Source organism: Homalodisca vitripennis, chromosome 5 (genome assembly GCF_021130785.1).
Source record: "Homalodisca vitripennis isolate AUS2020 chromosome 5, UT_GWSS_2.1, whole genome shotgun sequence".
NCBI lineage: Eukaryota > Metazoa > Arthropoda > Insecta > Hemiptera > Cicadellidae > Homalodisca > Homalodisca vitripennis.
The window spans coordinates 12,558,025-12,571,597 of NC_060211.1; the positions used below are offsets into that span (position 1 = coordinate 12,558,025).

The window sequence follows — 13,573 nt, forward strand, 5'->3', positions numbered from 1 at the left end:
TAAAGAGTACGTCACTCTTTACGTCACCAAGGGTTCGCTGAGGTTGCATGCATAATTTCAAGTCTGTAGTTCATTTTAGTAAGCTAAATTTATTACTATGTCACATTTTAAGATTTCATATGATTGTAATCAGCTTGATTGCCAATTTATTTGTCCGTGACTTTCTTGTTGTCATAATGGTTACCCATAAGTCCGATATAAAAATGTTTGCTAACGCTCAGCCAAATTCCATGGAGAGGTCTTCGAAAACGATGTTGTTGATATATAAATGATTCTTCATGCAAAATTCCAAGTCTTTATGTCATTTGTTCTTGAGATATTGTGTGGACAAGACAGAAATAAAAAGCTTCACTACAGTTTTATGTGGTTTGCAACTGTTAAAGTGTAGGTTCGTTAGTTTCCATAATCACTAATGTGTATTTATAATATATTACACATTTGTTTGTAATTAAACTGAACATCTATACTTACGAAGTAAATGAGGTTATTTCAAATTACTAAAGTTAATAAAATTTCGTTTTTGCCATATGAAAGTTGTGTCAGTAATGTATACACGTACAAAGTCCTTTCATTTATTCTACATCACGAAAAATGTATTACACTGATTGCATCTGTTTAACTATTTCAGATGAAGCCGTTGTTAAACTCCCTTTTATAAATGACTCGGCTTAAGACAAAATTTCGTTTTTGCCATATGACAGTTGTGTCAGTAATTTATAAATGTACAAAGTCCTTTCATTTATTCTACATCAAGAAAAGTGTATTACACTGATTGCATCTGCTTAACTATTTCAGATGAAGCAGTTGTTAAATTCCCTTTTATAAATGACTCGGCTTAAGACAAGTCATTAGCTTGCGGTCTCTTTATGGATATTCGTTTGTACATAATTTTTTCGTTCGTCGTTAATTTTCATTCTCTATCTTGTGTTCTAGCCGAATGGTTTTGCCGTTAGCGTATTATTGCTGCTTATAATATATGTGGTTATAATTCGGTTCTCTAGAATGTGCTTCAGTTTTCACCATCCTCTACGGCCCAGTAAATCCAACATCAGGATGAGTTCCAGTAATGGTGAAGTAATTTTAAAATTTGTTAGGATAATCAAAAAGTGGTCACCAAATTATTCTTCATAACACAGAATCCACATACAGTATCAGTGCGTTGCAACGAATTTTTGCTCTAAGCCCATAAATAATCTGAAAACTCATTTCCTAGCGTTACAGCTTCTTTTATTAGGTCTAAGACTAACCCACATTCAAACGCTTTTAGTTTTTCTTGGAAGTTGTCTAGTATTTTAGTAATCAAACGACAAAGTACCAAAACGTCGAAGTGGTATTTTTTCGGGAATAACTAGCGAAGAACTTTTAACACTGTTAAGAATCTTCAACAATTTTAAGTACCAAATAAAGCTGTAAAAGTTCTTAAGACTTACCATTGTTATTATTACACGAAACCAAAGAAATCGAACGGTGAAGCTACAAATAATACTAGTATACACGTTTCAGAAGATCAATATACATATAAAAAGTGTACTAATACCTTAATATTATTAATAGATCCTGGTAAACTAAAAGAAGTCAATATTGTGAGCAGCAGTACCCTTCCATTGTATATTTTCTTTCTTACTCCACATATATTGTTAAGAATGTGTAGAAAAAAGATTACAAGGGCCTTACATAACCACAGCAGAATTTCACTAGATTGACTCATGAATACCAAACCCGCAGATGTTGTATACGATTAAAAAGAAGTAAATCACTTTGACACTTTTACATCGGTTCGACATCAGAGACACCTATAAATAGGTGAAGTGGTAGTCTCATTGTCTCAGCGCCTGGTATCTGAAGCTGTCTCAGATGTCGAAACGATGTAAATTTTTCGTTCTGAGCTTCTTCGTCGTCGACTTTCTTTGGATCTCTTCAGACGAACATGACTCCAGATTCCAAGAGTCATGTCTGGGATAGGGTCAGATACCAAAGGCTCTAATAAGGAAGCTGAATTGGAGCTAAACTCAAAATTCAATCCTTTATTATTAGGCATGGTAAAATATAGATTATGTGAGAACACCTCAGTAATTAAAATATACGGTTTTAACGATTTTGGTTCTGATATTTGGTAATTGTACAGATTAGGACTGTTATAACAGTCTAATTGCTATTTAACAAGAGAATACAAGGATTATATGAGAACACCTTACTAGATTTAACATTCCCTTTTTCCTGATATCCAGTTAATCATACAGTTTAGAGTCTGTTATATCAGTCTGTTACTATCAGACATTGTAATACCAGGATTATATATGTAAATAACTTTAATATCAGTAATATACTGTGTTAACCCTTTTGGTGCTGATATTCAGCAACCCTACCGTTTGGGTAGTTAAAAGTGTAATACGGGTATGCTTTCCATCGTAAGAAGCATCGGTAATACTTAATAACGGTTACTCATTTCAGTTTGTATGACTAATGCCTAATACGCCACGGTCATCGAGTCCGAGTATTACAGTATTATGCTGCAATAACGAACGTGTGAGGTAGGCCTACTGCTCCCAATTAAATCGCCTCATTAGTAACGCATTGTTATTGTTGACTGTTGATGTGGCTTGACACCTGTTCCCGCCAACAATCAGCTGTGAGGATGGAGGGCTCGGGAGGGTGACGGAGGGTGGCTGACTCTGCCGCCCCAGTCGCGTGCTGTCCCCGCGTGGGGTAACTGCCACCATGGTGGATACCTACACCGTCATCGAGGGCACCGTCAAGTTTCGTGACGGCAAGAAGGTAAGTTCTACTTAAATATATAATTATTTAGATAACTGCGTATATTTTAGTATAATTCCATTGTATAAGTATTAGTCTTAAAGGGTCCATAAAATAATACTAACTCACACCTCAAAATAGATTCCACGAATAATTAATTAATAGACTTGTTTAGAAATGTTTAAAAAACTACGAATTTAAATTTTTAAGAACACCCTAGAAATACCGTTGTGTTACCCAGCTTAACTAATCATTGCTTAGATCTCATTACATATTCATTAATATAATGGAAGACAAATGTACGAACGAGTATGTAGGAAACTCTTGTTATTCTTTGTAGCTGTCATTTTTTAAATTCTAAAATCAATAAAATTGTTTAATTTTAGTTGTATTTTAATTTATAGTAATTTACTATGGTATTGCACACTTTCTTACTATCAAAATTGTGTTCGACAACAAAGTATTTCTATAAAAACCTATGAACCTAAATTTTTAATATCACACCAGAAATACTGTCGTGTTACCCAGCTCAACTAATCATTACTAAGAATTACTCATTAATATAATGCAAAACAGATGCACGACTATGTAGGCAACTCTCTTTGTAGATATGGGTTTTTAATTCTGAAATCAATCAAATTGTTTGATTTAAATTGCATTTTAATTATTTAATACAAACTTTATTGCTATAAAAATTTGTTCGACCTCAAAGTTTTTTTTATTTACATGAATGAAGTATTAAATTTGCAACCTTATGAACCATACGTAATGTTTATAAAACTATGGGAATTTAAATGTGAGTCGTTGTTTTCTATAGTAACTGCGTTTTCGAATATATTTATGGCAGAAGAACGTGTAAAACAACAAATTTATTAATATTACTCAAATAAAATTAATATAATTTTTAAAAGCGATTGAAAACATATATTTTTAAATTAAATTGATGGTAGTCAACCGGTTTTTTCTAAAATATTATTAGCCTGAATATTATAGTTTTAATCTACTAAGTTACTAGATAAGTCTTAGAGCACAAGAGCTAGCTTGGACAAAGAGTATAATACATTTGGCATATAGAGCTTTGACGCTGAATAAGTAACACTCGATAATGGTGGACAGAGGCCATTACATTATATGGGTCAAGAGAGAATAAAACTTCAGATAAAACCAATTTTGAGTGAGACCCTATTCTTCTCCTCTTTCTCATACAAAAACGAAACAGCTTTGGAAATCCCATTGTTTGAAAATCTCTATTACTCTTTTACAAAGTAGTGCTTCTTATTTAGCAAATGTGTTACGTAGAATTTATTCTTTGTTTCATACATCTTTTGTAATTAATAGTAAAAAGTAATGTTGATTATATTGATTCAATGATTTGATAAATATTTAAATGCACACCTTTTTCTTATGTATACATCTAAAATATATATTATTCTTTTCTTTTACTTGGCTAACAAATGGGACAACTTGTTATACCTATCGGGCGTTGTACTATAATCATGATTATGGTGAACGAGTTAAAGAAATTAAAGAGTGATGAACGAGTTAACATAACTAACGAGTGATGCACGAGTTAATTTTAGGACATACAAGACAGTATAAAATACCCATACGGTGCTTAAAGCAAACCTAATGATTATTTTAATAACCGCTATAATACGAAAAACAAGTCCTGTTCATATAAATCTTACCTGAACACGAATAACATTTATACATTAATACTGAGTTTTAAGAAGTTTTTCAATATCATTTTATTTATGCTTCACCAGTTCCAACAACAATAGCCATTCCTGGAAATATTTTAAACTATAGAGAACTGGCCGTGCTCTGCTTATCAGTCAAAATTGTTACTGACCCAAATTGAGACAGTGATATAATGAAATATTTTAGACTGAATAGAACTGGCCTTGCTCTGCTTATCAGTCAGTACTGTAACTGACCCAAATTGAGACAGTGATAAGATTGAATATTTTAGACTGAACAGAACTGGCCGGGCTCTGCTTATCAGTCAGAATTGTTACTTGCCCAAATTGAGACAGTGATAAGATAAAATATTTTATACTGACTAGAACTGCCCATGCTGTGCTTATCAGTCAGAATTGTTACTGGCCCAAATTGAGACAGTGATAAGATAAAATATTTTATACTGAATAGAACTGGCCTTGCTCTGCTTATCAGTCAGTATTGTAACTGATCCAAATTAAGACAGTGATAAGATTGAATATTTTTAGACTGAACAGAACTGGCCGTGCTCTGCTTATCAGTCAGAATTGTTACTGGCCCAAATTGTGACAGTGATAAGATAAAATATTTTAGACTGAATAGAACTGGCCTTGCTCTGCTTATCAGTCAGTACTGTAACTGACCCAAATTGAGACAGTGATAAGATTGAATATTTTAGACTGAACAGAACTGGCCGTGCTCTGCTTATCAGTCAGTATTGTTACTGACCCAAATTTAGACAGTGATAAGATGAAATATTTTAGACTGAACAGAACTGCCCATGCTCTGCTTATAATTGCCAATAATTGAACTGTTTTTGTTCCAAAATAACAGAGAAATAATTCCTTTCTGTTCCGTTTAATGCACACCAATTTTTATAATTTTGATTTAAAATCTCAAATTCGACCCCTGTCTGAAATGTCAGAGGCTTAACTTACCATATTTCATCCACTTGTTTGAGAGTGCAAATTGATAATAACGGAGATCGGGGTTCGGTAATGCCTTAAAAGCTCCGCTCACTGATTCACACAATTTGTAATGCAAATAAGAAGAGTGACAGGTGCACGTGATACCATTACAAATATTGGGCCATGAATTTTGAATCGTCATCATTAGAGACTGACGGATATTCCCAGGAGTCGCTTCCACCCTGAATAAGGGGCGTTTGCTAGGGGGAGGGGGTGGTGACGTGTACCGGACCGCGAACTATTTGTCACTGATAAACACTGACCAAGGGTAGGTAGGTACGGCTTGCTTGTTAAAATGACCCCTCCCCTCCCCAGTAGAGGGCGAATACGTATTTACATTGGCCAGTGAAACTTTCCAGTTCTTTAAGATTTCTTGGTTTTTGTTTGTGCTTCTTCAATCTTCAATTCTTATGTTTGACGATGGTTGTTGTATTTTTAGTTGGGATATAAGAAGCATTTCCAACTTTCAGAAATAGTTTGACGAGAAGTTATTTCTATAAACGAATTCTAAATTTATATAATGTAACTAATATTTAAATTGTAAAGTTTTATTGCTGAAATGGCGTATTTTTAAACAAAATAAACAGTCATATTGCACTTGGGTATTAATTTAGTTTTTACTCGTGTACACGAAATTATTTCGGGGATTGTGTACAGAAATTACTAGCGAATACGAATAGCAGTATTTTTCATTTTTTATAACTAGGATTGAAAATATTGTAGTATATTTCTTTGATTTTCAACGTTACTCTCAAAGATTGTGCTATTTCTCACGGAGCATCTCTTTCGAAATTTGGTTGAAAACTGTCGTTTTAAGTATTTTTTTACAAATGTTGCATAAAGAAAGGTGTTGCATAAACTACAAAAGCTGAGAAACCCTGTTTGGAAATTTTATAAAAGTTCCCTTATAATATTGGAAAAAAACTTAACATCCACAACAATTCAGACCAGTCTTTCTCACGGTTATTACATTTGATGGAGAGCGTAAGGAATAATTCTAAAAGTGGGTTCAATTATTTGACTTTCTATCTCCTCAATGAATAAAACTGGCTAGTATGATCGCAGATCGTGATACGCAATTACAACACATGAAGCATAACAATCTTAGACTTACATTAGGTGTTTAATATTTGCAAGACCAGATGATATTAGATCAAATGTTATCCATCAGAGACCCAGTTCTTTATTTATTATTTGCAGTGTCCACAAAATCTTCGCCAAAGAGCAGTCCTAATCGCAGATCTGCATAGTAAATGTTAGGTCAAAGGCCACCATGTCCTACACGCATTTACGGTTCATCTTCATATGTTTTAAAAGTGTGCAATCAATATTGGGTTCGGAAAACCTTCTTCATGTTTAATTCATTACATTTTAAGGTAACTTATCTACATACAATAAAAGGAGATTTGTCATATATTTATATCATACAAAAATATTATATTATATTTATGCAAAAAATACTTTCTTGAAAATAAAATTCATAAGAAACGTTAATTCCTTAAGCTAAAACGTAAATATTACGTACATTATGAACAAATTTATCATTTTTATATGCAGCTATTTTATTTGGGCTTATTTACAAAATTGCCTAATTTAAATGCCTCTATTTTTACGTGGAGTGATAAAAAAGTTTTTTTTTATTCAGAAAGTTTATCTTAAAGGGGTTTGAATTGAACATAGAAATATTTTTTTTTAATCAAAAACTTACTTCAACATACTCATTTCGCACAGTAATAATAACAGATTTTCAAATTTAATGCAATATTAATCAGCTGTTTCTTAGTGTCAGTTGTTATTCAGTATTTAATGGATGACAAGAAAAATCTGACAAAGGTAAATTGTAACCGACCGGGGATTGACATACATTTTCAGTAAAGTAAACCCAACATCTTGGGGTAGATGATGTTCCACGGCTAATATGAATATTAATTGTGCTATGAATAAAATGAGAGATGTAACAAGGGACAAACTCAAATTCTACACGTTAAAAGCGAATTTAATACAAAGTTTAAATGCTTTAAAGAAATCGGGGGTATGATAAATTCCCGGAGTGTTAGTAGTTTGTAAGGAGACGTTCCATGCAAACACAACACTTTATGCAACGGTTTAATTATATTTTCTCTCCTTGCAATTCTAGAAATTTGGAGTATTTGGAGGTTATCGCTAGCAAACATAGGGCAAATAATACTTAATAATAAGGATTTCTTATAAAGGTTATTCAAATTCTGTTACGCTTGTTAAAACTTTGTTTTTTACTTTTCTAAACATAAACTTATAATATAAGATAAAAAGTCTTTTTTCGTTTAAAGCAAATTTTTCTCTGTGCGTTAATTCGTCGTCCTTGGGAAAAAAGTATTGGTGACCAACGCTATCGTATTTAGCACAGTTAAATGAGTTAATAGGCAACAAAACTTGCAAAGTCAAAAAATTAAAGCATTTTAAAATAAATTTAAACTTGTATTAATTCATATAAAAATTAAAAAAAAGATTTAATGAATAGTGTTTTCTTTATTCTCACGTATATATGAACTGGTTCATAAACACACACTTGTATTTAAACTTGTGTGAAATCATCATGAATGTCTCAATAACCTGCATTTGCTCCACGTTTAGCGTAAAGAAATAATAAGACTTTTTGTGGGAATATTTATCGTAATTAGCTTTACTAAACACTAATTAGCTTTACTGCTTTGATTGTAACTCATTCTACATAGCAATGCTGATAGGAACGTGGTTTAGGTACTACAGATATTAGTTAGACATAGTTCTTATCGAGGACAAAACCACCATTAAATAAATCGTAATTTTAATAATACGGCTTAATTAATCTGTCTGTGTGTAACAATAAACGATTTCCAAATGTTTTGCATATTTAAATTTTTTATGTGATTTTTATAATAAGTTTTGTATTATAAATCGATTACTTTCAGTAAATTTAACAGCTTAAATAGATGGAGTCTATTGAAATTAGTAAAGATCTTTTAAATTAAACATTTTAATAATATTACTAATACTCATTTTTTTAAGGGTAACAAACATTTCATCTCCCTTTTCAAAGAGGGGTAGAAGGGGGTAAGTTTAAATTTTCAAATTGCAACCCTTATCTTGTGACATGTCATATTAAAGGTCTATTCAATAGAAATACTGTCACACTAAGAAAACACCTCTACGTCGTGTCTAGCAAAAGTTATGGGCAAATAACGCAACAAAACAATAATCTGTAGGGACAATGCCAATGTCTTGTGCTATCAACACAATGTATGCGTGATATCTTTTAGTAAGACTTTGAAAAGCCCAGCTTAGTTCTTTACGTAGCATCTAATGTATCTGGTGTGCATTGTTTTGGTAAGAGGTGTCTTTTTTCTAGATGGCATTACAATGTAAGGGATTATTTGCCCATATATATTCAAAGTACTTCGTATTGAAAATATTTTGCAAATATACCATTTGGTTTCAGAATTAAATTGTGAATAATATTGTAATCAATTAAGTTAAAATTTACGTTTACTGCACATTTAATATAATAAAAAAAGATAGAGATATTATTTCTAAAAAATCTATGTCGTAAGCTAAAACACGTTATTTTCACTAACATCACCCAAATTATTGTTTGTTTCAGTGGAAGTCACGATGGTGTGTGATGAGAAAACTTTCTCCTGTCGCAGGTAAAGCAAGTGAAGTCTATACACTCCTACGATGAGTACAATTTTTTTGTTTTTAGTCGTGAAATAATTAATATGTTTAATAAAACTATGCACGCGATTACGCAGTTTAAGTTTATACGCATAACATGATTAGTATATGATATTTCTACTTCGTAAATAATATGTAAAACGATAAAAAAATAATTTGAGTCAATCTCCAACATGCATTAATTGTTATGAATACATATCAATTGTTTTGTACCAAAATGCAATGTATAATTAATACACATACTATGTTTGCAAACTATGTTATAATCAGAGAAATAACTGTTAACTCTTTGCATTTGTTTTGCTTGGTTTACAATTAAAGAAAAGACAAATAAATATGGCTCGATTGATACAATACACTATTTTAAAACATGTCACCTGTGAATTCATAACATATACGTTATTTACAACATGTTTCAATAACATAGCTCTTAAATTGTGATAAACTTTTTCCCTTGGAGATAAAAATGTATAAAACTATTATTTTGGATTTACGGAAAATCATGTTAACATGTACACTAATTGCGGTTTATAAATTTAATTGGGTCGCTGATATACACGTTAAATAAATTAATGTATAGTACTCAATACCCTTAAACTATTATTACATTTTTTAAATATATCTTGAGTTTTTAATTTGGAATTTGATTTATTTGCGTCAATTACTTTAATTAATTAAATTAAATTAATTTAATTTCTTTAATTAATTAAAATAATTTGATTATTGCGTCAATTTATTTTAAAATTATTTTACTCCTAAACATGCGTCATAACATTTTTAATTAATGTACAATAATACTAATATAAATGTCCTTAAATAATAACGCAATTTTTACATTCTGTAAGAAACTATTCGATCAAGTCCTCTCTAAAATAAAATTTGTAAAAAAATAATACTCTACGTAAATAAAGGCAATTCTGCAGTAATATAATGTGATTGTTTTCAACACTAAGTAAATTTAAATCAGTATCCGTGCACGAATATTGCAATATTGTAACTGTTGAATGCAAATGGATTGCGTGTTTAGGTTATTTTATGCCATTGGTCTATCCACCAAATTGGATGTATGTTCATTAAACATAACTAAATAACTTCTGGACCATTACCCTGTACTGCCCCTTTAATTTAAAAGTATCCACTGAACATTATGTATTAACAGTGTATTGTTATTGGATTTATTTATGAGATACGTTTAACACAGCTGGTTTAAAACATACACTTTGTCGAGTGACATATTGAGTTGTTTTAAATTAATAACTAAAACTAATGTCCCATTGTTGAACTCTTATAATTATCAGATAAAAACTTGTATAATCTTTCTCATGATTAAACTGTTTATACACTAGTGCTAGTTCTTTAGCGAATTGTGTACTTTTTACAAGTAGTGTTTAAGCAGTCTCTTTAACTTCAAACGAGAAAATTTTCGTGCAAACTTTCTTGCAAAATACTGTAGTATTTGTTAAACTATATGTCTGGTTTATACCGGACATATAGTTATAGTTTATGCCAATTTGGTGGATAGACCAATGGCATAAAATAACCTACACACGCAATTCATTTGCATTCAACAGTTACAATATTGCAATATTCGTGCACGGATACTGATTTAAATTTACTTAGTGTTAGAAATAATCACATTATATTGCTGCAGAAATGAGTTTATTTACGCAGAGTATTAATTTTTTTACAAATTTTTGTTAGAGAGGCTTGTTCAAAAAGTTTTCATCTCTATATTTCATAATGCACAGCAAATTTTATATTGGACTCCATGGGTGGGCTAACTACTATTGCATTTTGATTTATATTAACTTAAACGAGTTTTTGTCCAGTAAGTTAATAAACTTACTACTATACTACTTACAGTTAATAATTCATAGCTATGCGAAATATTTCCTTTCATTATGGTTTAAAATGTGATATTAATATATTATTTCATGATATTTCCTTGTTATTATATTTGGTAAGTTATGGGTATTTAGAACGGGTATATTTATTATGAACGCATTCTTTACATAAATTATACCTCTAATTTCGTATTTAGCCTGTTTAATACGTTATGGATCAATATTTCAAAAAATATATGCTGTAATAAGCCTATAATTCTAGAATAATTTAACCTTGAAAAATTGGCGTGGTTATAAAGTTCTCTAATATTGTGCTTGGTTGCCTATTCCTCATGCATTAGTTTACTTATTCCTTATAACTAGCAGTTAACCTCGGCTTCACACGCAAGTTCGTAAGATTTGCAAGTGTATGAGCACTTTTGGTTTGAGTGAATCATATTTCCGACACCAATTTTGAGTTTCCCTTGTTGGCATGATCAAGTAAGTAGGTCACAAGTTTATATTTATGGCAATCGTAATTAGCTCCGGTCTTATTATTTTTGTGCATATCTTATTTTGCATTTTTCCCCGATCAATAAGATTTATATAAATACATAGGTCTGAGAAGCTTACTTGATGGGTCTAAAGACAACTAAGATGGGTTTTATAAGTCTTTAAATTTATAGTAAAAGTTATATAATAACTTGTTTTTAATATCTGCATTACAGTACTGACCAAGCAATGCCTACAATATTTGCTAAAATGTATATTTCAAAGCATATTTTTCTTAAAACTTTTAGTTTTTTCATCTGAATATTTTGTTACTCAGTGCTCAACAGCACTTGCAAAATATTTTGAAATAAGATGTTTTGTTACTTTGATAGTGCTTCCTCTATGCTTTCAAGACTAGACTAGATTGAATGTAAGCTAATAGAAAATAGTGGTTAAACTAATTAAACATATGTTTGGTGAGATTACTGTGCCTGTTGTGGCTTCTAGCTATAAGCAAGAACTGAACTGACATTTGACAGCTTTGTGTCAATTTGTTCTCTGTATATTTATTTTTCTATTTGCATAATCTTTCCTGTGAACACGTAAGATAAATAAATAGCTATTCTGTTATTCGTAGCAAAAACAAATTAAACGAATCATAGATCGTTATAATCGGTACAGCCATTCTTTAGTACCGAATTCGGGTTAGTTAATGGTATTAACTAACCCGACATTTTTGTATGTTTTCTGTAGATAGTGTATTTGAAAACCATACTACTAAAGACAATGTCAGTATAATATTTAACGTTTTAAAGAAAGAAATATATATTATATATTGGTAATATAATTCATAATTCATAATGAATTATGAATTCATAATTTGGTGTTACGTATCCCAAGTATACATTAGGTGTAATTATCTGGGCTACCAATTTAGGCATCGAGTCTGAAACTGCTTTTAGGGAGCGAGTCGAACTGATTCCTGTAAGAGTAGCAGATCGGGGCACCAGCGAGGGTAAGAGGCTCGTTGTATGTCTTTGTTTGGGAAACAGGAACCTAGGTCCTCCAGCATCCCCCGTCTTATCAATCTAAGCTTTCACCCTCCAGAGGTAATGCTTCATCGGCGATATTGCTTGGTGAGTGGTCCGGCGTAACCACAGGGGTGCGTTAAGCAGTGTTTCAGCTCAAACTGAACTCAAGATTCTTTGTTTGAAGCGCGTTATTGCCGATACATGATTTGAAAGGACAACAGGATTTCAGACTTTTGCCACCGATATTTAAAACAAAACTTAAATATTAAGCCTAGAGAACTATTACCTGTCCTCCTCTTCAGGAATAAAAAGTTAAGACATGAGGTTCATAAAAAGTACACTAACAAATTCATCCATATTTGGCGAAGAATATTTTAAAGTTTGTTTTACAAATTTTTGAGAAAATTTAAGAGAAATTGTACATCACAAAATACAACATATACAGTACTAATGACAACAAGGGACAAATCTAGATTATTTAATTCACTCTTGCAGTTTTCTATCATATTTTGACACCTGAAGAAGAATTCAGATACCGATTCTCGAAACGTTGTGTATTTTTTGACGGCAGCATTTCACCAGCCATCCATCTTGAAAACTGATATGGTAATATAGTATTATTTTTCTCAAGAGAAAACCAAGGTTTGAGGCTGAAAGATAAAGTTTGGTAGAGAATTTTAAAGCTTTGTGTTTTTTATTTCTAAAAACCAGACAACCGTTAAATTAAACATTTCTGATCCATTTTTATATTACGCTTTTTGTTTTCGTTAACCCGAAGAACAAATCACTAAATAGAGTCTCCAGAGAATTCGTTAACATCATGTATCATCGATTTCTATGCGATAATAGCGTTCCATATTATCTAAGTGTCAAACGAAAACTCAGAGGAATGTTAATTTATTAGGTTTTTTTCGAAAAATGTTTGTATTCATCAGGCGTTTTGTTTATTTTAACGTAATTTTCATTCTTGAACTAAAATCTGTTACGGGCAAAGTACGGACAGCTATTTCTGACAGATCGATCATTTTAGACCGAATCCAAAGGTGCGTACAAGCTTTATGGTATGAAAACGAAAATCATGATCGACGCCCAC

General features: G+C 31.5%; 1 protein-coding gene across 1 annotated transcript in view; it reads left to right on the forward strand.

Annotated features, from left to right (window-relative positions):
* The first annotated feature begins 2,704 nt into the window (after positions 1-2,704).
* LOC124361809 overlaps positions 2,705-13,573 on the forward strand; it is an 86,092-nt gene continuing 75,223 nt past the window's right edge. Inside the window, exons 1-2 of the mRNA XM_046815790.1 lie at positions 2,705-2,775; positions 9,061-9,106. Coding sequence (XP_046671746.1) covers positions 2,719-2,775; positions 9,061-9,106 — 103 coding nt within the window. The 5' untranslated portion in view covers positions 2,705-2,718. The remainder of the gene's footprint in view (positions 2,776-9,060; positions 9,107-13,573) is intronic.